Here is a 24,488-nt window from a genome sequence, read left to right as displayed (position 1 = left end):
CTAGATGTCATTGCAAGTCATCTTGGTTGCCCAATGACACAATATGCGGGGCAGATCACATTGAATCGCCCGCTCATTCTTGAACTATTCAATCTCGAGATTTGAAACCATGCGTTTGGTTATTCTATCCTCACTCCCAAAATTAACTTTGCTTAGAGTAACTACAAAATTAATGCTTCTTCCATAACATTAACAAGTGCATTTATTACAGTAACTACAATATTACCAAATTTCCCTTCAAGTCTGATACAAAATAAATCAAAAACCTGTAGAGGTAGCTTCAAATTAGTAAATCAGTTAACTAGACATTTAAATTAGTCCACACTAATTAGACAATTATAATCGTTAATATACAGTATACCTTCCTCTTCTATTTTCTGAAATAGTATTACCCCTAGAGTCTTATATAAGAAGGTTATGTCGATCGTTAAAAACACCACTACTCATAGGGACTACAGAGAATTCTGTCTCCCTAACGGAACGATCAACTTAAAGTTAAGAAAGCCAAGATGATGCCACATAATCTAAATAGAATTACTATACTAGAATATTTGCATCCACTTCTCCCTAAGCTTCTGTAACCAATTCATAGGGATACTAGAAAACAAACCTCGTGATGCACATGTTTGAGAATCGATTACATCATTGTTAATAAGTTGGGGACTTACAGATTCTCTGTGAAGTTCAACAGTGTCTTCCAGCTCAGAATTCTTTGGAGAAGAATCTGGTTTAACCTTTATCTTTATAGGTTTCCCGAGTTTTGATTTATCTTCCATTCTTGCAATTTCCATAGCTCTGGCACAAACAGGGAAGCCCTCATCATCCTTAGATTCCACAATTACTCCAGAACCTAAGCAGGTTTTCCCTTGGTAGAAAGCAGTGAACTGCCCAGCAGCCAAGCCCTGATCATCTTCAGATATATGGACAATAAAAGAATCTCCTTGGTTGTCTTCACCTGGTTCCATCGTTAAGCTGCAATCGTAGAAACTCGGACCATGTCGTACCTGAGAATATTTTACTTATTAGTCCTCAGAAATCAACAGTTGTGACATTTACGTGAATGAGAAGGTTTAAAATCTCATCTCGAGACAATGTCTCGGTCAGGAGAAAAACCGAGGCATTCAATGTTTCTAGGTTAGTTTTTCGTTCCAGTATCATCCAAAAACCAGAATGCCTCAGCTGAAACATTCTGACAGTAAACATTAAACCGGGCTGAACGGCAAATAATTCATGGGATTTGATTAATGGTTGATAAATAAAGAGAGATTATATTGCCCCACCAAAATTTTCTAATGCCACACCAATTCATAAGTAAATCACCAGCCATCTAATCCTAGTTAAAAATCAATTTCATCCCAACTTTCCAGATGATTGATTTGTTTCACTTAAAAGGGTTGGTTACCAAGAGATTTCCTAGGTTGAGACCTGCCATTTGCATGACCCTAGAAGTCTTAATCTTCTTTTTCAACACCAACTATATTAATATTTTGCCACTATGTTTTACTTATTTCTATCAACATGGAATGTTAGTCATTGATCCTGAAGAAAAAACTCATGTCAATAAAGCATGTCAAGTTGCTAAACAGATACTATATCAAGCTTTATAACAAGACACAAAACGCATGTCAGTGTCCAGCACTGATAAAATATCAAATAAACATATGTTAGTGTACAAACATGATAAACTGACATATTTATACACTGTATCCCATACATTGAGAGAGAGTTGTGCTTGAAATGCTCTAATTCAGGATTAAGTTTACAGTATTGAAAAAAAATGTATTGGATATAAATAGTAGTAAAAAAAAAAAAGTGAACAAGTTAAGCAAAAAAAAGGGTACAATACATGAGTGTGACACTTATTTTTGCTAAAAACCACATAACAATAAGACGGGGTCTTGCAAGATTCGAATCGTGACATCGCACACCCAAACTGAGAATAAATACCACTGGACCAAGAGAGCGTCACATTTCACATTGGGAATTCTTAGAAAGTCTTTGCATAGTTTCCAAGCATTACTAGAATTGATACAGTACAGATTATTTAATTTGTCCTCGTGTGTGAAGAGTGTGGGGAAAGAGTGCACACTAACAAGACTTAATAGGTAATATACCTTGCACTGGAGCTGATCAACCTGGTCTGGGGGTGACCCGCTTAGCCAGTTCATGGATCCAACACAGAATCTTCGCCTTCGTTTATCAAACGAGAAATAATTCCTTGAAACAAAGACTACATTGTTTTTGACATCCTTTTCAACAACATACCTACAAAAGATGTATATAATTTTCATTGGAAACTTACATTGGTTAATGAAGAAAATTGTGGCCACTATTACAAATATCATAAACTATGTGGCTGAGAAGGAAAACATTTTACATTTGAGATTGAGTGTCCAGATGTATAAAAATCATGATTTAAATTTAAAAAGATTCCTAAAATATAAAGAGAAACCTTTAGGCATTAGTGATCAAGAATGCTTTTTGGGGCTCTTCTTGCCTTGCCAAAAACAAGGGGGGACCTACTCATCTTGTGAGTTAGCAGTTCTGGGAGATCCCTCCTTATCTCTCTCTCTGAGTTTCTATTTCTGTCATGAACTGAGCAGAACGAGTGAAGCTAAATACATGGGCCAGGTGGGATGAAACCTTTTTACTTTTTTGCATATTTTTGTCAACATACCACGGTCCTCCAGGAAGGCGTAGACCTTGGCGCTGACCAATTGTATAGAACCAAAACCCACGGTGTTTCCCAAGGAAATCTCCAGTCTCAGCTTCAAGTAATATACCTTCCATTTCCCCGATATGTCTTGCAACAAATTCACTAAACTTTATCTATAGAAAGAAAGCCCATAAGAAAAATAAACCAATCTCTGTTACAATCAAATTGAACATTGTAACAGTACACAATAGAGACTTCGAATTTCAGTATGATGAACACAGAACGAAGAAGAGAAGGATTTGTAAGCAACACCATAACAAGAAATTAGAACAATCTAAAGATTAGACCCCAGGCACACTCCAACTGCGGAGAGCACGAACCATAGAATACAGATTCTCAAGCAATGCATTCGAAACATAGCAAAAAAATAAAAAAATTGAATCATCAGAAACCGAGTACAAGATGACATGCATACAATTTGAACTTGAGTATTAGAATACCAAACTAAAACACACCACCACAAAGAAAATAATTTATCCACTAGATGTCCCAGAAAATCATAGGGTCAGACAGAGAATACTGAGAAGCAAGAGGCGGCTACTGTGTACCAAAGAAAAACCTCCCAACGTCAACCATCAATTACTGCAAATATAACTCAATAATTGTGACAAACTAGCAAGTGATGAACAAAAAATTGTGTGACAATCTGATATTCATTTCAGCGGATCATTTTGCAGGCTTCTTTCTTTAATTTGCATGTAACAAATAATTTTGTGACAATCTGCTAAAATCAAGTTTTCTGTGGTTATATTTTAGGAGGTTGGAAATGATATTGAAGCATGAGTGGTAGAAAGTGCTGAACCAAACTCCTCTCTGCTTGATGGAACAGAATACAGAAAAGAAGAGAGACCTTAAGAGGAATGTTTCTCGGTGCTTTCCCAGTGACCTTGCATTGTTTCAAGGCTGTCAGATTTTGGCCTTTTTGCACACAAAGATCATCTTGTGGTCTTTAAATCGGTTAATGGTATATTGGGGAAACTAGAAGGAATAGCAGGATCTTTGATAGGAAGGAACACCCCCTCCAAGATATGACTATCTCCATTCTAGGGTTCATATTTTTTTGGTGTAAGCTTTTTAAAGAAGAGTTTGAAGGGATACTTATGAGGATTAGATGAGAATTGATGTGTAAAGCTAGGTAGTGTTGGATGTGCTTTTTATGCCTTTTTTTTTATCAGTAAGATTGTTTTTCTTATCTTTTTAATAGAACCCTCTATCAAAAAAAAAGATAAAAAAAGAGAGAGAGAAGAAAAACAGTGGAGGCCATTATTTGCAGTTGGCACAATATTCTAAGTCGCATTCATAGACATTTTATAAAGTATCTCTTGGATTGTGGTATTTAGTGTCCCATAGTTGGGGTGTAAAAAAGCTTGTGAGCCTCATACGCGACCCAAATTTTTTGAGCCCAAGCCCTGGTTGGTCAAGAGTGGTTGATTTGGGCACCTTGCCCTGGCTAAAAAAACGATTAGCTCTGCCCAATATCCCTATTTTTAGACAGGTTTTTGACTATTGGGAGAGTAATTTAGGTCATTTAACTTCAAAGGGGATAATTAAACCTAAATACCCTTATTTCATGGCTTCTTTGTAACAATTTATAGAATAAATGAGGACATTTGACCTAATTTTTTCTATTAATAACCCCTAACCTCATTCACTCACCACAAAATTCTAACAAATTTTCTCCCTCTACTCTGCTATTGAATCAATTAATTTGATCATTGATTTATTGTTTAAATTCTATTTAGATTTTCTCGGACAATCAATAGGGTACTCATGTGACATGGATGTACGACGGCATCGATAAATCAAGCATATCAGATCAGCCTGAAGCTTGTATCAATCTCTACATGTTGGTGCAATGTTGGTAAGATATTTATTTTTTTAATTTAGCAATTTAATTCTCAATTATTTCTTTTTAATTTTATAATAATGGACCCTTGGCAAAATATCATTTTAAATGATGATTTTTCCCCTATTCCAGATTATCCATATAGGGTGACACCTTATGAAACCCTTACTACAAATGAACATGTTAGTTCTAGTAAAAAAAAGTGAACAAACTTCGGAAGTTTGGGCCCACTTTGATTAAGTGGAAGTTCCAGTCCCAAAAAAGTCCACTAGTTATACATATATTAAAGCATGTTGCCACAATTTATAATGAATTATGGGTGGCACTAGCCACCTTAGTAGACACATTAAACAATGTATATCAAAAAGAAATATAGACATTAAGCAATCCCAAATAAGCAGGTCCTCCATAGGGAGCCAATCAATTTTCAATTTTAGTCAAGCTATGGCTCAACAAGCCATCTGGATCTAAAAGTCGAAGCCGCTCAAGGAGGACATGGAACAAATAGAATTGGATATTGATAGAAGAGATCTAAATTTGTACATTTTTTATTTCTTCTCTTTTTTCCTTGTTTTAATTTCATAAAAAGTAGGCCCGACCCGAAGTCCACTAAATGGGTAGGGTCGTGGGTAAAGCTCCAATTTTGGGGATTTTTATCGAGCTGGCCCAATAATACTTCGACCCTTCCAGATCCAACCCGAAGCAAGCTAGGCCTGATTTACACCCCTCTTAATCAGACTGATTAGATGTCTTCTAACTTTGAGTCTGATTTAGCTTTAGCATACATGATTTAGCTTTATGTCTGAAAGTATACCAACCTCTCCTTCCACAAAACCATCAGCCTCGTCACTTTCAACTTCATCTAGAGATTCATCAACGCCGATTTCCTTTCCTCGGAGATCTACCTAAGCACGTCTCAGAAGTCAGTTTAGCTAAGGTCAAGAATACAACATTTTGAAAGAAGGTCAACCGAGAAACATGGGTGGAAGATGGTTGGAAGGAAGGACGCGGAAGTTAGTAGTGATAGCCTGCAATGGAGTTGTTCCGGTTCAAGTCGACTTAAAAGTATTCAAACTGAAGTTTATCTGGGTGAAGAATCTTAGAAGAGTTAGTATCGTGGAAAGGGGTGGCAAAAGGGATGCCGAGTTACAGTGTTCCTGTGAAGAAATTTCTTGGATTGCTTGGGCATTGGAAAAAGCTGCTTATTGGGAAGAAGGTAAACCGTTTTGACTTAAATCAACAGTAGACAGGAGAACGCTTCTAGCCTCTGGTGATACCAATAGTATTGGCAGATTCATCAAGATTTCAGATTTCCAAAGTTCTGGGTGGTTTATTCCTCTTCTCATCCCAGAATGTTTTGAAGGGTCTGGTTAGAGAAACCTCGCTGAGGAACTTCGTAAGGCTGGGGATTCCATGGTACTCCTTTTGTGGTGGGAAAGAGTGTAGGGCCCTCCTTAGTTAAGGATCCGTGGAAAACAACTCCTGTGGTTGATAAGGGTGCAGGAATCCAACAAAGAGTCTGTGATTGGAGATGTCAATGAGAAGTTTACTGGGACATCAAAAGGCATCGATGGCTCGAAATCTTGGAAGTGTTCTAAGTCATCAAGGGTGGATGTGATCGGCAGGGAAGATGGACTAGCTGTATCAAAACCAGGACTAGAGTTATCATCGCTTAAAGTGGTTTCTGATAAGACTCATGGAAAATATTTTGAACTTTGAAAAATCTTTACATGATAACAGCTGGACTGCATCACAAGAGAACTCGACTGAATCATGTTAAACCATCAGATCAACAGGAGGAGGATGAGGTGTCAATCATAGAATGCTCTATTGATTTGGAGGAGTGTGTCGATGCAATGTTTGACAGTGAGGTAGGGATTGGTTGCAGGCCTGTGTTGGACTAGGCAAAGCCCAATATTTAGGCTATTATAGAAGTCCATGATTCTGATTTGGGCCAGACTGATTTGGTTTTATTTGGAAAATGACTGGTTGTGGACTCAAGCCCATGGCCTAGTGGATCAACTTTTGGAGAAAGATGGTGAGCCTTCTGGTGAGTGCAGTCTTGGTGTGGACTGTTGCATTGAGGCTCAGCCTGTTAGCTTTCTTATTTCTCTTTTAGCAGAGGCTTGATCTTCGGCAAACAATATTTTGACCAAGGTAGTTGCATCCGAGAGACACCTAGCTCACGGTGTAGATTATGGGCAGGGTCTTGCTTTGGGGGTTTGTGTTGCGAACGAGAGGCAAGATAGATGCATGAGAATAGCTTGTGTTCTGTATGCTGATTCCCTGTGTTGGTTGAATGAAGGAAGATGTGTAGAGTTGCAGATGTATGGAGGGAGGTCTGCGTCGTCACTGCCTCTTGCTCGGTTAGATCCTTGGAGGGACACTACTTTGGTGCTTAAGCTCCAACAATCAGTAGGCATAGACTACCACCGTGATAATCAGTTGATTGTGTAAAAGGAGCCTATCCTAGAACTTTCGGGTAGCTTAAGGGCCATTGCTTTGAGAGATTTGATTGGTAAAATCGAAGAGTGGATGCTGGGTGGAATTCTGGACCTGGGTTTATCTGTAGGATTAAGGATTTCCAGGAGGGGCAAAGCGGCGAGAGATATTCTGAAGGTGGCTTTGGGCAGACAAGCTTTAATTGCCAAGTGTTTATTTTGTCTCCAAGAAAATAAAGTGGATGCACCAACAGAGTCTCTCCTTGTGGCTGCGAAGTATAGCCCTTCGTTGATGTGTCCTGTAGTTTTTTATAAGGCCCCCTTCTGGACGTTATGGAGTCAAAAATGAGCAAGAAGAATTCCAGATTAACTAAGGAGGTTGTAGAGCTTGAGAAGGAGGCTCATCTGGTTTGAAACTGGTTCACAGCAGAAGGAGTGGGCGTTTATCTAATGTTATCAATGCAGCATAAATTTCTGATTTGGAATGTTAGAGGTTTAAATAATTGTTCCAAGACAGCGATTGTGAAGTCGGTTATTGTTTCTCCCAAGCCGCATCTAGTCTCTTTGCAAGAGCCTCAAGTTAGAAGTGGTGAATGATAAGATAATTGCAGAGATTTGGGGTTCTAGATTCATTAAGTGGTGTTGCGTGCCGACTGTTGGGACTGCTAGTGGTATCATTGTGATGTGGGATGTGAGATTTGTTGTGGTTAAAGACTTCTTGCTAGGCACCTTCTCAGCCTTGACGTTATGCATCTGTGTGGATGGTAAAGATGAGTGGGTGTTCTCAAGGTGTATAGACCAACTTCTGACGCAGACCAAGTTCAGTTCTAGGAGGAGTTGGATGTTGTGGGCTCATATTAGGGGAAACCTTGGTATTTGGGAGGAGATTTTAATGTCATCGAACTTTCGTTCGAGAGAAAGGGCGATGCTCGAGTGTATTCTAAGATGAGATGGTTTTGGGGGTTTATGGATAGGAATTTGTTAGTTGATATCCCTTTGTGTGGGAAGGATACACTTGGTCTAATCATCAGGATAGTCCAATTCTGAGTAGATTGGATAGGTTTATTGCCTCTAGTGATTGGGAGGATTTCTTCGGGATGATGGTTCAATAAACGTTTCCAAACCCATGCTCGGATGATTGTCCAATTACCTTAACCTTGGGTATCTTGAGAAAACACCCTAGCCCTTTCAGTTTTGAAAACATGTGGCTAAGAGAAGAAGGGTTTGTAGATCTTGTCCAATGATGGAGTGGCTTTTCCTTTTTGGCAGGCCAGGTGTTGTGTTCAAGCTTAAGCTTAAGGCCCTGAAGGATAAGTTGAGGGCATGGTAGGATTGAGTTGAATAAAAAGAACATTCTTGGTCAGTTAGATGTGCTTGATTTGAAAGAGGAATGGTTGAGTTTGTCATTAGAGAAGAAAACTACAAGAGTAAATCTGAAAGCTAATTTTCGGGAGGTGTGCTAGAGACAGAAATCTAGTGTTAAATGGTTGAAAGATGGCGATCAGAACTCCAAGTTTTCTCATAAGATGGTGAACTTCCATAAGAGAGTGAATTTTATTAAAAAAGTAAAGATTAATGGGGTGTGGATGGACGAGGAAGATGAGATTAGAGAAGGTATTGTGAGCTTCTATAAGAGCTTATATTCATAAGAATACTGTCTAGGCCTCTCCTAGATGGGTTGGACTTTGATACCAATTCAAAAGAGCAGAAAGTGTGGTTGGAGAGACCGTTCGAGGAGAATGAGATTTTTAATATCATCAAAAAGTTGAGCTCAGATAAAGCTCCAGGCCCAGATGGCTTTTCAATGGGTTTCTTCAAATTCTGTTGGAAAGTAGTTAAAACAGATTTGTTGGCGGTTCTGGCAGATTTCTCTCTCAATGGTGATCTAGATTCAGGAGCTAATACCAACTTCGTTGCTTTAATTCCAAAAAAAAAGGGGGTGGAGAATATTTCGGATTTTAGACCAATAAGTCTCGTTAGTGCCACGTATAAGATTATTTCTAAACTGTTGGATGCTAGGTTAAGAAAGGTGATAGATAGTATCATTAGCCAAGCTCAAGGGGCGTTTGTGATGGGGAAACAAATTTTGGATGTTGTGTTGATAGCTAATGAGTGGATTTACTCAAGGTTGCCATCTCAAATTCCAAGAGTGGTGAGTAAAGTGGATCTAAGAAAGGCTTATGATCACGTTAGTTGGAATTGCTTGAGGTTTTTGTTGGCTCGCATGGGTTTTGATCAAATGTGGATTAGTTGGGTGATGAAGTGTGTCTCAGCCCCTTCTTTTTCCATCTTGGTTAACGGCTCTCCTGCGGATTTTTTTAATTGTTCGAGGGGGCTAAGAGTCTGAAACAAGGGACCCACTATCACCATATATTTTCATCATTGTGGTCGAAGCTTTGGGTAGGATGGTTACTAAAGCAGTGGACAATGGGGATATTTTGGGATTTAGGGTGTTGAAAAATAGTCCTATGGTGTCGTACCTTTAGTTCGCAGACGATACTTTGTTCTTGTTGGATGCCTCCATTCAACAAATTCGGGTTTTGAGTGGTATTTTGGTGTGCTTCGAGACTTTCTCTAGAATTCCTTTAAATTCTAGAAAAAGTAAGATTTTCACTATCGGAGATGTGGAGGATTTAGACTACCTCAAAGCTAATTTGGGGTGCGAGGTGGGTGTTTTCCCTTCGTCTTATTTGGGTTTGCCCTTGAGGGCTTCTTATAATTGCAAATCGATGTGGAATCCAATCCTTGAAAAAGTTGGCAGGAGGTTGTCTTCGTAGAAAACTCGCTATTTGTCGAAAGAGGGTAAGCTAGCTTTGATCAAAAGTACTTTGTCCAGTATCCCGGTGTACTTTTTCTCTATTTACTTTGCCCGCTAGTGTGGAGATTAAATTAAGCAAGATCATCAAAGATTTCTTGTGACATGATACTGAGGGTAAGAAGAAGTTTCATTTGGTTAGTTGGAATGGAATATGTCGGCCCAAGAAGAATGGGAGTCTAGGGATTAAAAATCTTAAAATTATGAATAAGGCACTCCTTGGGAAATGGTTATGGAGGTTTGGGTGTGAGAAGAATGGTCTTTGGAGAAAAGTGATTGCAACTAAGTTTGGTAAGAAATCTTTTCGTCGGGGGATTTGTAGGGTGTTTACGTCTTATGGCTACTGAGTTTGGAAAGGTATTCAACAAATCCTACCTTTGTTTCAACGTAACATCTCCTTCAAGGTTGGCATTGGTTCCTCAATTCGCTTTTGGGAGGACATGTGGTGCAGATCAGATTGTCTCAAAGTTCGTTTTCCAGGTCTGTTCTCCATTTATTTGAAGAAAGAAAGGAGTGTGGCATATTTTTTGTACCGCTCTTCAAATGGATCATCCTGGGATTTGGGCTTCAAAAGATCACTTAATGACTGGGAGATTGAGGATGTTCTTAGACTTTTGAGAGATCTTGAAGTTTTGGCGGGTAATTTTGTAAGCAAGGATGCTAGTGGTTGGAGATTAGGAAAAAAAAAATGTTTTCTCAGTCAAATCTTTCTAATCTAAATTACTAAACCCAATGGGAACTTTTCCTTTTAGAGAGCTTTGGGGAGTTACTATTCTGTCCAAGATTGCTTTCTTCGTCTGGGTGGGAGTTCAAGGCAAATTGTTAACCTTGGATAATCTTACGGAAAGGGGAATCATTTATGCTAACTTATGTAGTTTATGCAAGTTAGTCGGGGAATCAGTGAATCATATCCTCCTTCATTGTGAGTATGCTCACAGGGTTTAGTTTCATTTCTTTTATTTGTTCGGTTCGACAAGTTGCATGCCTAAGTCCCTTTGGAGTGTGTTTGAGTGTTGGTCTCAATGGGGAGTAGGCTATCAAGTTTTTAAGAGGAAGTTGTGTTCCATTCTTCCCTTTGCCATTTGTTAGAGCTTGTGGTGCAAAAGGAATAGCAGGGTTTTCAAGAATAAAGAGCTTGAAATTCATAAGGTGAACATTGAAATTCTGAGCCTTTTGTTTCATTGGAGCTCGGTCTACATTGAAGCAAGAGGGATTCATTTTGAAAACTTCTTGGGGAGGTGGGATTGGGTATGTAACCATATGGGTAGTTTTTTAGTTCCTTTTCTCTTTTGTTCACTTTGTTATCCTTTAGGATTTTAGGTCTCCTCGACCACCCCCGTTAATAAAAATATTTTTATTCATCAAAAAAAAAAAAAAATGTATTACCACGAGCTATTACAATTTTGCTCTTATCCAATCAAAGCCCAAGTGTTTGAACTAGGAAGGAGGATGCCATCCATTATTCTTAGCACTAGAGTAATATTCAAAGGACCTAATATATTTTATTGAGCGAAGGTTTTTCTTTTTTATTTTCTTTTTTTTTTTGAGAATTTTGTGTTTGTGTGGTATCTTATTTTAAGCAAAGTAGAATGACTACCTTGTCTTTCCTTGGTAGGTCCACTCAACCTCCTAGGTTTATTGTATCTTGTTTTGATTCTCAACAAAATTTATAATTACCATAAAAAAGGGCAACATTTTTTTCTAAACTAAGCAACTCAAATATTGGCAACCAAGGAATCGGATATGATAGGCCTAAATTTTCCAAAATTCATCAAAGATCCATGTGACTAGATAAAGCATAACATGCTTTTGAATTATAGTCAGAAGCCCATTTAAATCAGTTACCAACAATATTTACCTTCCCGAGGAAACAAATTCCTTGTGAATCCTTCCTATCTTTGTTAGGAAGATCCATTCTAGTGGCCAGCCTACGGACTTCATCCTGACAAAGAAAAAAGAATTAGAACCAAATGATGTCTAAAGATGTTTGCATATTTCAATTATAACCATGCCACCAAGCTGAAAACCTCAAGACCTTATTTTAAGCATAAATTTGTTATCACATGCATGTGTGAACTTAAAAAATTCGAGTTAACTTGTGTCTCATTCAAGGTTTTAAAATCCAATTTTTTAGAGTCTATAGGCAGCTCAGAAATGAAAGTATTTTTTGGATAAATATTTTGAGAAATATAGAAATATCACAAATTTCCTGGAAATACTTATCCAAAGAAAATTTGGCAATAGCGGAAATGTTGTAACAAAGGACAAAAATAGTATATTAGATTAAAAATAGTATGAAAACACATTTTTTGTATGTGATTCAGTGTTGATGAAGTGAACCTAGGTTGTAAATTGTAATATTAACACACGAATCTTATCAACTAAGACAGCAGGTACCTTCATGAAAATACACCCAGAAATCACTATATTACAACCTAACAATCATTTGGAATAAGAAAAGTGAGGCGACCAATATGAGTTTGACCCTAGCACAAGTACATAAGATTTTAAGGACTGAAATTAGCAGGCTTACAGATCTAAAATTATCACAGAAACTTCAATTGGATGCATAAAGCAAAAGAAACATGCTAAGTTATATCATTACATCTTACATGAATGCTTTTGTTGCCAATGGGTTCCTCTTTTCCCTTAACATATAATTTTTTTTTACTTATAAATAAAATTACTTGTACTGTTATTAATTTATGTAGGGCTTGGCAGAAGTCAAGTATCTTAAGAATTAAAACCAGGGTTCATTCTGATAATTCGAGCTCTTCAAAGTTCTACAGAGAGGCATGTAGAACTACATGAATTCAAGATAAGAACGACTATTTGTCACACAAAAAAACACCAGAAGTGAGACTCACCATTGAAAAGAAAAATTAATGGAAACACAGATAGCATTCTTCTTCTTTGATCTAGAAAGTGGAGTAGAAAGATTATGGGTGGCAAAATGTCCACAGATGAAGTAACAAAACTAAGCTAAAGTCAGTTTGGTTTCTTTGAATTAGGGGGTTATCTTGAATATTTAGGGGTTTTCGTTCATAGGGAGGCTCCTTTCTTTTATTTCTTTCCTACAAATTTCCTTCATCATTTGGTGAGACGTTCTTTTTTTCTCACCTCGGTTAATATATGCTACCTATGATTTCTACAAATTTCTTTTCTTCTATTTCTATGCTGCATCACAGAACCAACTTCATGATCTCTTCACCAAGGCAGTAAACAAATGTACAACAGACAGTTTATTTCAAGTTGTGCGCATAGATGACATACATGTTACAACTTGAGGTTGATTTAAAATGTCAATGTTTGACAGTATAGTGACTTACATTTGTTAACTTACGTGGAAGGAATATGTATCCAATGGGTTGGGATAGTCAGATGTCATGGAGAAAAGTTAGTGAAGGAAAATATTGGGAGAATTCGATGGGTTGGCATAGTCGGATGTCTAGAATTTTGTAGTGTTTGGAATGGGATCTGTAAAGTTACCACAGAATTTAGTAAGTGTATCCGTTTCAAGGTTGGAAGAGGCATCCGCATTAGTTTTTTGAAGAATCGTTGGTGCAGTGATGTTCCCTTACAAGAGCTTTTCCCTAGACTCTTTAGTCTTTTCGTTGTTTTCAAAGAAAAAGAGTACCTATCTCTTCCTTTCTAATTCTTAACAACGAGGATGTGTCTTGGGATTTTGGTTTCAGAAAGAGGTTTAATGATTGGGAGATCCAAGAGGTGGCATCTCTTACCAACCTCTTATTGTCCTATGCCTTTTCTACCAAGGAGGAAGATTGCAAGATTTGGGTATGTTGTCAGGATGACAATTTCTCAGTAAAGTCTTTGTATTCCTCTCTTGATGGGACAGATGAGCTTCCTTTTCCAGCTTTTGTGATTTGGTATACTTTGATTGTATCTAAAGTGCCCTTTATGTGCGTAGCAGCCTTGGACAAATTCCTTACCATTTGTCATCTTAAGGCAAGGCGTGTTGTCGTTGTCGATTTTTTTTTTATGTCAGTGTAGTGGGGAGTCAATGGATCATCTCTTACTTCACCGTGATCTTGCTAAGTCAATTTAGTCTTATTTTTTCTCTCCCTATTCAATATTCCGCGGTATCAGTCTGATGCAAGACAGTGAGGGGAGAAAAGAAAATATGGGATTTAGGAAAATCTAATTTAGGATGTAGGTTTCAAGAATCAAGAATTCAAAATTTCTTGAAAAATCAAGAAAATAAAGTTTGTGCATTGGGTTCTTGAAAGGATCAGAGGGTTCTTGATGGTTTCTTAATCTCTCACAAATAAATAAAAGAAGATAGAGGATAAGAAGAAAATTAAAGAAAAAAAAGATTGATATTTACCTTGGAATCACCCCAATGATTACCACGGCATCAACCATGTTGAATGTACCAACATTCAAAAGAAAATAGAACTTCTTGTTTATTCCATTTATTCTCTATCAATAAACCCTAATACAATCTATAAATAAGGAAAATCAACTAAAGTCCTAATAAAACTAAAATACCAAATAAAATAACCTAATTTTCGTAACTTTCTCTCTCCTAATTTTTCAACCCTAATAAAATTAAATAAAAGACAAACTAAAGTTACTAAACTACCCCTAAATATTATAATAAAACCAGAGGCCAATAAAACATGAAAATAAGCCCTAAAACAACTCAAAACTAACTAAAAAAATAACTAATCTAAAATAATCATGAACGATAAATCTAGACCTAATTAAGTGAAAACCTAAAAAATTACAAATTTTTCGTCAGAACCCTTGACCATTGACTTGATTTGTGTTCCGCAGATAGTCCCACTCAATTCTTGTCATGCAATGTTGGAAATTCTACTACCTTTTCAGGTAGAGAGAGGAATCTTTGAAATATTATTACCTTTGTAATTTGTTGGGGCTTGTGGAAAGAAAGGAATGAGCGCATTTTCAATGGCAAGGAGGAAATTGTGCAAGATGTCATTATTAACGTTTTAGGCTTTGTTTTCTTTTAGTGTATATAGTCCATAGAGTTTAGAGGTCTTCCTTTTTAGGATGTTATACATAGATGAGATGTTGTGTGTAGAAGGAGAAGCTAGTCTTGTTCTTGCTTTTTGGTTTCTGCCTTTCTTTGAAGGTCATCTTGTCCTCTTTTAAAAAAGGCCTAATTTATTTAAAAATAATAATAATAATACGTATGTAATTAAGAAGCAATATCTGTCCATTTATTTTTTTCCATAATGGGATTTATGATAAAAGGGGGAAGAATACTTATGTAATTAAGAAGAACTACCAGTCTATTTTTTTCCATAATGGGAAGATAAAATGGGGGGGAGGCTAAACCAGCTGTACCTTACAATCTATCCCCCATTGTTTTCTCTTATGCTCTCTTTCATTTTTCTTCTTCTCTACTACCTTAAAATCTCCATAAAACGCTAGTTCTTTTTATAAGTAAAAAAACAATAGTTTCTAACTCAACAAAATCTCAAAAACATGTTGTGATCAATTGAAAATATTTCACCTCTTACAGCTTCTAAGTTTGAATTATTGGTATAATGCATCAATGTAGTGGGCCTCTCAAATTCTCAATGTCTGACATCATATTCTTGTGTCCCATATTAGTAAACATGCAAACATTCAAGTTATAAATGCCCAAAAAGCAACAAGGACATTTCTTTATCTTATTTTATTATTTTTGTGTGGTAGGTTTCTTAGATATCTGCTACTGAATAATGATCAAAATAAAGAGTTCTAACAGTTTTAAGAAAAAATAAAATCCATCAGCTCCTCTGGTCTAACCTTGGAGATACATCCGAGAGGGAAAATAAGTCGTTTAAGCTGGCCCTGTGACAGATGTGAAAGGAAGTAGGTTTGATCCTTGACCTGAACAAAACAAGCTGCTAAAATCAACAACATGCTTAAAAAAATTTCTAACTTAATCCCAAACAGAAAATCCAAATGAGAAGGATATAAGGAATGGTGTGGAAACTTTAGCTTCTAACATGACACCAGAACATACAGGACTAAGAATTAGTCATCAACGTGCCAATGTTCAAACAGTGCTAAAAAGTTCAATCAATCATATCTTTAAATATAAAAAAAAGTTGGAAAATAATTTCAAGGAAAAGTTTACATAATGGAGGCTTAAGAACATTTAATAAGGGCAAGTTTTGTCACAGCAGATCTACTATATCATTGGTAAACCATTCTTGGGGTACGATCGTGAGACTTATCAGATTCATCATAATGCAAACTTTAACCATTGAAGCATATGTTTGTGATAGATTAGGGCACATTTTATTGAAATAAAAAAAATAGATAGGGGGGGGGAGGCCAAGGCGGCCCCCACCGAGCATACAATGACTGAACCCAGAAAAGAACCAAAAAACCAACAACAGGAAGACAACCAAAGATTCATGAATGACATAATGAATCCCATTTGAACAAAAAATCCTCTAAATTCCTTGAAGATTTTGCTCCAATAGAAAATCAGTCCTATGATGGACGTAAGAACTTCATGCAAATGATGTTCCCTCCCTTTTAAAGACCCTGTTATTCCGCTCCAACTAGAAATCCCAACATATAGCAAACAGGGTTTAGACCACAGGGTTCTTTTCTTAAGTGAGATTTCGTTTGGGTGCCAACTTTAGAATAAGGTTAGGAGTGAGGAAGGGAAGTACCAAGACATTTGGAATAAGGAAAGAAACTGGGACCACACCTCTCTTGACAAAGAGCAATGAATAAGGATGTGGTCGGCCAAGGTAGCAAAAATTGACTAAAACAATTCCCCTTACCATGAGCTTATCCAATGTTAGAATTTTTCCTAGGAAGTTGTCCAAATAAATATTGAGATCTTAAGAGGGAACTTTGGGAAGTGGAAAATGTCCTTTAAAGAATTTTGGTTCAAGGAAATCAACGATTTATGAAATAATTTGATAGAAAAATATATATATCTTTGCTAGCTTCCCCAAAAAAAAAAAAAAAAAACTCCCACCCCCCCCCCCCCCCCCCAAAAAAAAAAAAAAGAGCCAATTTGAATCAGAGTTATGAAGTCAATTAATTTAGACACTTCTTGAATTTCCAAGGCATTAAAGTTTCTTCTGAAACAAAAATCTCATGCAATTTCATTCCCAAATTGAAGCAGTAGAACTCCACACTTATGATCTCCCAAAATCTTACTCTATATCCCTACCCTATTTTGAAAGCCATCCTTTGCCAAAATTCTGGATACTTTTTCAGAGGCTGCACCCATAAACGGAATGCTTTGAACCACTTTCCCAACCAAAAAGACCAATTCCATATTTTGTCTTGGTGATCTTCTTCCATAAAACACATCTCTCCTCTCCAACCTCCATAACTATTTTCCAAGAAGAGCCTAATTCATCGACCCAAGATTTCAAATCCCAATGCCTTCATTTCTCTTGTGAAGAGAAATCCAATTCCACTCAACAAGATGCAATTTCATGTTTCATTCATTATCATTGCAGAAGAAATTTCTAATTACCTTTTCAGTGCGAACTTCAATGATACTAGGATTAGTAAATAAGGATAAAAAATAGATTGGAATGCTTGATATGGTACTCTTTATCTTCCTTTTGAGAGGTACTTCGATTTCCACGACCCTATTTTTTTCTATTCGTTCAATAACTGTATCCCAAATGGATTTGTTTCCATAGGTTGCACCCAGGATAAGGACTAAGTAAGAGAATACTAGTGATTCAATTTCGCATCCAAGAAAAGCTGCAAGGTGGGTAATATATGAGTGCTCCATGTCCTTTGATGATTCTAGGAAAGTGAGAAAATCAATAAATCTGCTAACTATGAATATAAGTAAGCAGAAAAGTAATTTTGGTTATGAAATAGAAAACACAATGAGCAAATCTAGAGATTTGATTTTGTAATCATTATTGCTTCCCAGCAATATTGACATCAAAATTTACATGTCAAGGTTCTGCAAACAAAGGAACATACAAAGGAACAGAAAGTATGTGAGATAGAAAAGATGACATAGTTTATTAGTTTACACACATACCATGTCCTTCGATAATTCTAGTTCAGAAAGTTCATCCCCTTGATCTGAAGATGAGTGAATTATGCGTGCATAATGCCCAGATGCAACATAGTCAAATTCCATGCTGTTAATGGCATCCATGAAGGCACCTTAAAGAGGAATAGAAAAGCAAATCAGATGTAAATAGGCAATGGATATTAATGCCTTTTGCTATTTAAGAAGAGCTACATACCAAACTTGATTCTTGTATTGCAAAGAACGTCTGGATTAGGAGTACGACCACATCGGTATTCCTCAATAATGTAAGACACCTGATATGTCAAATAAGATAATTCCATCAAATAACTATATGAAGGACGCAATGAAATGAACTATGCATCACTAGATAGAATTTACACCCATATTGTATAACCATTAAAAATGTTTTTATTTGAGCACACAAGAAAATTCCTGGCACTGGTAGAGAGATCTATTCAGTCATATCACTAAACTCCAGTAAGGTAGTTTAAGAAAACTATACATACCACATTGTTCCAGTATTCGTCTGTTAGATGCACAACTTCCAGTGGTATGCCAACCTACAAAACAATAAGCTGAGCACAATTGTATGTTCACTCTTCTGCATAGTCCATAGTCCACACCAGATAATGTTGAAAAAAGTGTGCCTTAAAATGCATGCCTCAAGGCTTAAGCTTTGACCAGGTATAATGAAATTAAGCCTTACCCAGTTGAGCTGTTAGCCTTTAAGGTGCAGTCTTAAGCCTCAACCATGCATGATAAAAAAAAATTTGGATCAGTACAACCATGCATGATAATTGGGCCAACCAAACATTAAAAAGGTCAGGATAGGAATGACTTTTTCCATAAGACCCTCAACAGTCACCTTTATTATCAAAAATGAACTAGAAGAGATCAAGGACATCTTCTACCTCTTCTGTTTAAAGAAGTCTAAACCCATCTATCCTACTCTTAGTTTTCCCATTTTATGAGATGTATACCTTGTGCTCCCATTTATCATCTAATTTTGATTCTCACTTCTTGTGGATTGCTTGCAAACGAAGCTTTTCGAATACACAGGATCAATGAGGTACTAGCCAGCCTTGGAGTTAAATACATGTAAAACCCATTGTTACCTGTTTTCTCAACAAATACATGCAAAATCTAATTTTCTACTTATTTTAAGCTTGTTATTCCTATTTTTAGTTGTTGATTGTTAGAATAGGTAATGATAGAATTAAGTGGCAAACTAGGATTCATGTTGCCAACCCCAGTAAACAGGACAAGGTCACTGTAGACAAAGATGATAATGGTGGTGGTCATTAAAATAGTCAAAAAACAGTTTTTTTTTTTTTTTTATAAGTAAAAACAGGCAGTTATTAACAACAGAGCAGAGGTAATTAGATAGACATTGCATGGAAGCATGGGGTTGAGGTTGGGCAAACCAATATGGGGGACGTAAGGAATACATAACATCAAATGCAATTATAGCAGTAGGGTTGTAAAAGGGTTTAGAAAGGATGAGGAACCATCTTATGGATACATAGAAAAATTGCCTTCTAGTAGAAGGGTGCTCAAAGATGTTTTAAATGCAATGAGAGAATATTTGATGAAGGGGTTGGGGAATAAACTTCTTGCAAAACAAAGTTTCAACCAATTGGCTAATTAATTAGTTAACTTGTCTATGGTTTATGTCTACTGGCTTTCTATTTTAATACAAGTGTTTGCATAATAACCATTGATTTATTTTTTCTATGATATACATATACTTCTTATATACTTCTTAACAGTCAAATGTTGACAATAACTAGAAATACTAGGCGTTTAGCTTAGAGTTGTCACCCATTAAGGTAAGTTATAAAAATAACTAACAATCTTATTTTATTCTTTTTCTTTTATACCGATTATTGTTGCTTTTTATTAAAATATATATATGTGGAACTTAATTTAGAAACAAACCAAGCCTTTATGCCTCCCTCACTAAGACAAACAGTCTACTATGTGTGCTTTTTTAAAACACCGATCGACAACATCAATCTGATTTCAATTTCCCTTCTCAAGAAAAAAAAAAAAAAAAAGATTTGTTCTTTCACTATATTTCATCCAAATAGTGAATCCTTATTTCTTTTCCTGCAAATAAACAAAGATGCAAAACTGATTTATGTAATTTAAAGAAAAAAGAAATGGACATCACGCTTGCAACTTCAACCAAGTGGAGAAAGCATAACCACGTGAACCATATGAATTCCATCATAAACAGCAAGTACACATTCTTTATTGCACTAGCTTCAAATCTTATTCAGATATCAACCACAAAAACATATGTTGCTTTTCAATTTTAAGTGTATATTTAGAAGTTCAGAGAAATGATAAATTTCTCAGTAAAGCTTGCAGGAGAATGGAACCTGATCACAAACAGCTTCTGCGTATTTCAAATCTTCATCCCATGGGCATGCTGACCAAAAGTTTTTGAAATCTTCCTACAAAGAATCAAGTATCAGAACCAAGTTGAGCTGTGTTGGAATCCAAAACCCAACAAAACATGATGTAAACAGACAAAGATCATGATTTCAAATATCGTCTAAGACCGAGTCATCTCAACATCATCCACGAACAAGACGGATAGACATGGCGTCTCAACTATGCCAAATCTCATGAGATAAACGAGGTGACTCAGTCTTAATTATAATAATTTTTATTTTTATTATTATTATTATTATTTTAATTATAATAATTTTTTTAATTTAAATTCATATTATCTAAATAAAATATGATTTTATGACAAAACATCTTCTAATCTACCTTATTTTATAAAAATAAAATAAAATTATTTTTCATGTATATATGTATATATATATATATATATATATATATATATATATATATATATATGAATAAATAATTGTAAACTGAATTTAATGATTTATATGGTTGTATCTGCTTTCCTGGTTAGAAATGAAACTAGGTGTATCATGGGATCTCAGGCTCAAAAGAAGACTAAATGATTAGGAGATTGGAGATGTAACCGCTCTCATTGAATTGCTTGCTTCCATAGGACCTTCCCTAGAAAGAGCGGATCGCCGGATTTGTAAAGGCAGTTGTGACAGGAGCTTCTCTGTTAAATCTTTCTATTCTCTGCTAGAAGGAAATCAAGATCCTTCTTTTACTACTTCCCTTATTTGGTCTTCGAATGTGCCTACCAAAATCTCTTTTTTCTTTTGTTTGGCAACTTTGAATAAGCTTCTTACGATTGATCTCTTAAAATGTAAGGGTGTCTCTTTTTGATTGATTATTGTTGTTATTGTAGAGCGAGTGGAGAGTCAATGGACCATCTTCTTATTCATTGTGAATTGGCTCATGGTGTGTGGTCTTACTTTCTTTCTCTTTTTAAGGTTTAGTGGGTCAACCTCAATCAGTTATTTCTCTCTTGTTTGGTCGAAAGTTTACCTCTTTTTCTAGCAGGTTGAAGATTCTTACCCTTTGCAATTTGTTGGGGCTTGTGGAAAGAAAGAAACAGGAGCAGGTCTGATGGGAAAGAAAGCCCTACGCAACAGTTAACTTTTAACATTTTTGGTTTGTTGTTCTATTGGTGTAAAAAGCATAGACTTTAGAGGGGTTGTTTTTTCAAAGATTTTCTGTTTAGGTGAGACATTGTTGTTCTCTAGGTGTAAAAAGCATAGACTTTAGAGGGTTGTTTTTCGAAGATTTTCTGTTTAGGTGAGACATTGTTATTAGTGAGAGATAGTAGTTTGTTTGCTTCGAGGACTTCTTATCCTCTTATGAATAAAATTGAACTCATCATAAAAAATAAAATAAAATAAAAGATTTATATAGTCAGAGACGAGTTGACTCATTCAAGACAACTCGGTACGAGATTTGAAACCATGAGTCAAGGAGAGCTTATATTCAGAAGCATGGTTTTAAAACTCGTCCGAGACCGAGACGTATCGCCCGAGTTAACTCGGTATCAGCGGTGAACGAGACCAACTCACAATGAGTTATGAGACGAACGCGTCTCGTGAGTTATGCGAGTCGTCTCGGACGATATTTTCGCAAAACTCGTCCGAGACAAACGAGATATCCGAGATATTACAGATTTTACATTAACTCGCGAGACAAACGAGTTGTATCGGACGAGATTTTCAAAATCTCGTCCGAGTTAACCGAGACAACCGAGTTTTGTGAAAAAAAAAGTTAAAAATGAAAATTTCTATTTTATTTTTACAAGCAATAGCTATTGAGTGATATTATTACTTTCTTGTGATAAATACTTAAATGTATTTTTGATAATTTGTTTTATTTTTTCTTTAGAAGTTTTTTGATAAAAATTTCAGTAGAAATTTATACTAATCTTTAGGAAACATGTGTTTTATTTAATGGGTAGCATTCAATGACTAACTTTTTGGCAAAACATTTTTCAAAACATGAGTTAGAAGTTTTGGAATGGGCTGATTTTTGGTGAGGATGATCTCTATGGTGAGGAGATCATCCTCACAAAAAATCAGCTCATTCCAAAACTTCTAACCCATGTTTACAAGTTGAAAAATCGTGGACCGTCCATTTTTTGTAAACTATTTTTTATGGGGTTAGAAGTTTTGGATTGGGCTGATTTTTGATGATGATAATCTCCTCACCGTAGAGATCATCTTCACCAAAAATCAGCCCATTCCAAAACTTCTAACTCATGTTTTGAAAAATGTTTTGCCAAAAAATTAGCCATTGAACGGGACCCTTATTTAATTACCTTGAATTTGATTGATAGGTATATTATAATTTTTTTTTAATTTTATATTTTTTAAGGGGTTCATTTTTTTTAATAGGAATCAATTCTGAAATTTTCCTGATTTTTTCAGATTTTTTCAGATTTTTTAAATGGTTAAAAACCATTGTTTTAATGTTGAACGAGACGACTCGACGAGACGAGACGTATCGTCCGAGTCAACTCGGTATCAGAGGTGAACGAGACGAGACCAAATACCGAGTTTAAAAACCATGTTCAGAAGGCTCTTATTTTTATTTTTATTTTTTTGATGTTTTTTCATCAACAACGAGATAACAGAAACGAATTGTATTAAATAGTTCAAGAATTGTAGGACGAAATACAATTGAGAGAAATGGAGAGAAAAGAAAAGGAAAAAAGTGAGTTTCCCTCAATTTCTCTCTTATAGAGAGAAAAATGGGCCAGTTTTTACTCTCCAAATCGGAGAGAAATCGACAGAACAGAAATGCTCATGAATAATGACTAAAAAGAGTACTAAAAACTACAAACTCCGCCCTTTTTTTCTCTCCAAACTTTAAAGTGTTTGGATTGAGAGAAATAGAGAGAAGAGAAAAGAAAATTAATGAGTTTCTCTTCATTTCTCTTGTTTAGATTGTTAAGTGGGGAAAGAAGAGAAAAGAACTGAAAAGAAGGAAAGAGAAAAAAAAGTTTTTTTCTTTCTCTCCAAAAGTGAAGAGAACAGGAGAGAAATGAAGAAAAACCCTTTTAAAATATTTAATAATTTCAATACTGCCCCTAAATATTCTAAGATATTTGAAAATTCCAAAGTTATCCCAAGTTCTCTCTTGTAAATCCATACATGCCGGAGAGAAATTGAGTTTTTCTTCTCTTCTTAATGAGTTTCTCTTCTCTCCACTTCTCTCAATCCAAACATAAGCCAAACAAAGACGAAAAGAAACTGGATTTCTTCTCCCTCTTCTTTTGAGTTTATTTTCTCTTCATTTCTCTCAACCCAAACAAAGAGTGAGATTGAAATTGAATCACAAAAATGCAGTCTAATCAACTAAACAAAATATCACCAAAAAAAAAGGACAAAAATCGGACATTTATGTCGAATTCCACTATAAAATTTCATCCAAAAGTAAAGACGATTACTTGAAACCAGATTTTGAGATAGAACGCAGTGCAGGAATGTCCAGCATAGTGGAGAAGTCGAAGAGCAACGCTACTATCAACACCACCACTGAGAAGAACTGCAACTTTGAATCGCTTTCCAGGCATCGAACAAGAAAGATAAGGTTCAAGTTCGCCATTAAAGCTCGAATTAAGGCAAAATTGAGGCTCAGTAGAAGAAATGGAGATAGATCTAGTGAGATTTCTAGGGTTTGAGGATCGATGAAGGGTGTGAAGAGAGGGGAGAGAAAGAGAATAATATTTGAGACTATTAGGGTTTTGCAGAGAGAGAAAGCTGAGAAGAGGCAGAGCTGATGACATGGTTCTCAGCATCGCTCTGTGTCTGATAAGTGGGAGCGTCGTAGTGATGATTTTATATCTCGGTGTTATCCCACGGGAATATCGAGTTGACTCTCCCGAGTCATCTCGACGCCTTTTATATTTAAGTAATTATTATAATTTTTCTTATTTAAATAGAGCTACTATTGGCACACCAATTTTTATTTATTTTACCTATGAAGGATATTTTTGAACATACCCCGTATCTTTTGAACAAATCACGCTTTGAGAGAATAACTACTTGTCAAAAGGCTGAAATTCCCTTCCAATTAAGTCATGCCCACGTTTGGAAGGATAAGGAATTGTCAAAAGATTAAAATACCCTCACAATTAAAATCTAGTAAAACAATCAAGATCTCTAATATCAAAATTTGTATGGGATGCCAGATTTAGGGTGTAAGATTGAAAGTCTTGAGTTTTCTATTTTAGAAAGCATATTATCATCTTCAAC

The 24,488-nt window shown here is 36.0% G+C and overlaps 1 protein-coding gene across 2 annotated transcripts; it reads right to left on the bottom strand.

The window, feature by feature from the left end:
- Nucleotides 1-513: 513 nt before the first annotated feature.
- On the bottom strand, nucleotides 514-24,064 carry LOC147400503 (tRNA (5-methylaminomethyl-2-thiouridylate)-methyltransferase). 2 transcript variants are annotated; one of them, XM_086446203.1, is made up of 10 exons: nucleotides 23,681-24,060; nucleotides 20,211-20,285; nucleotides 18,333-18,386; nucleotides 18,041-18,119; nucleotides 17,830-17,957; nucleotides 15,597-15,680; nucleotides 11,677-11,760; nucleotides 2,678-2,829; nucleotides 2,115-2,265; nucleotides 514-1,004 (listed from the first exon to the last, which is right to left on the bottom strand). In XM_086446203.1, the coding sequence occupies exons 1-10, from the start codon at nucleotides 24,029-24,031 to the stop codon at nucleotides 543-545; spliced, it is 1,620 nt and encodes a 539-aa protein (XP_086302329.1). In that variant the 5' UTR covers nucleotides 24,032-24,060; the 3' UTR covers nucleotides 514-542. The 2 variants fall into 2 exon arrangements, with proteins under 2 accessions (XP_086302329.1, XP_086302330.1); XM_086446204.1 differs by lacking the exon at nucleotides 2,678-2,829 and having other exon boundaries at nucleotides 15,597-15,694; nucleotides 23,681-24,064.
- Nucleotides 24,065-24,488: the final 424 nt, after the last annotated feature.

Source organism: Akebia trifoliata, chromosome 6 (genome assembly GCF_017979445.1).
Source record: "Akebia trifoliata isolate Shusen 1 chromosome 6, ASM1797944v1, whole genome shotgun sequence".
NCBI lineage: Eukaryota > Viridiplantae > Streptophyta > Magnoliopsida > Ranunculales > Lardizabalaceae > Akebia > Akebia trifoliata.
Note: the sequence above shows the minus strand (reverse complement) of the source record. Positions and strands in the feature narration are given on the sequence as shown.

Bases quoted from the DNA above. Each gene is read 5' to 3' on its own strand.
- LOC147400503 (XM_086446203.1), bottom strand. From the start codon at position 24,031: ATGCTGAGAACCATGTCATCAGCTCTGCCTCTTCTCAGCTTTCTCTCT. The intron at 18,387-20,210 runs GTTCCATTCTCC...ATTGTTTTGTAG, and splicing joins CAGAAGCTGTTTGTGATCAG to GTTGGCATACCACTGGAAGT. The intron at 17,958-18,040 runs GTATGTAGCTCT...TTCCTCTTTAAG, and splicing joins CAATACAAGAATCAAGTTTG to GTGCCTTCATGGATGCCATT.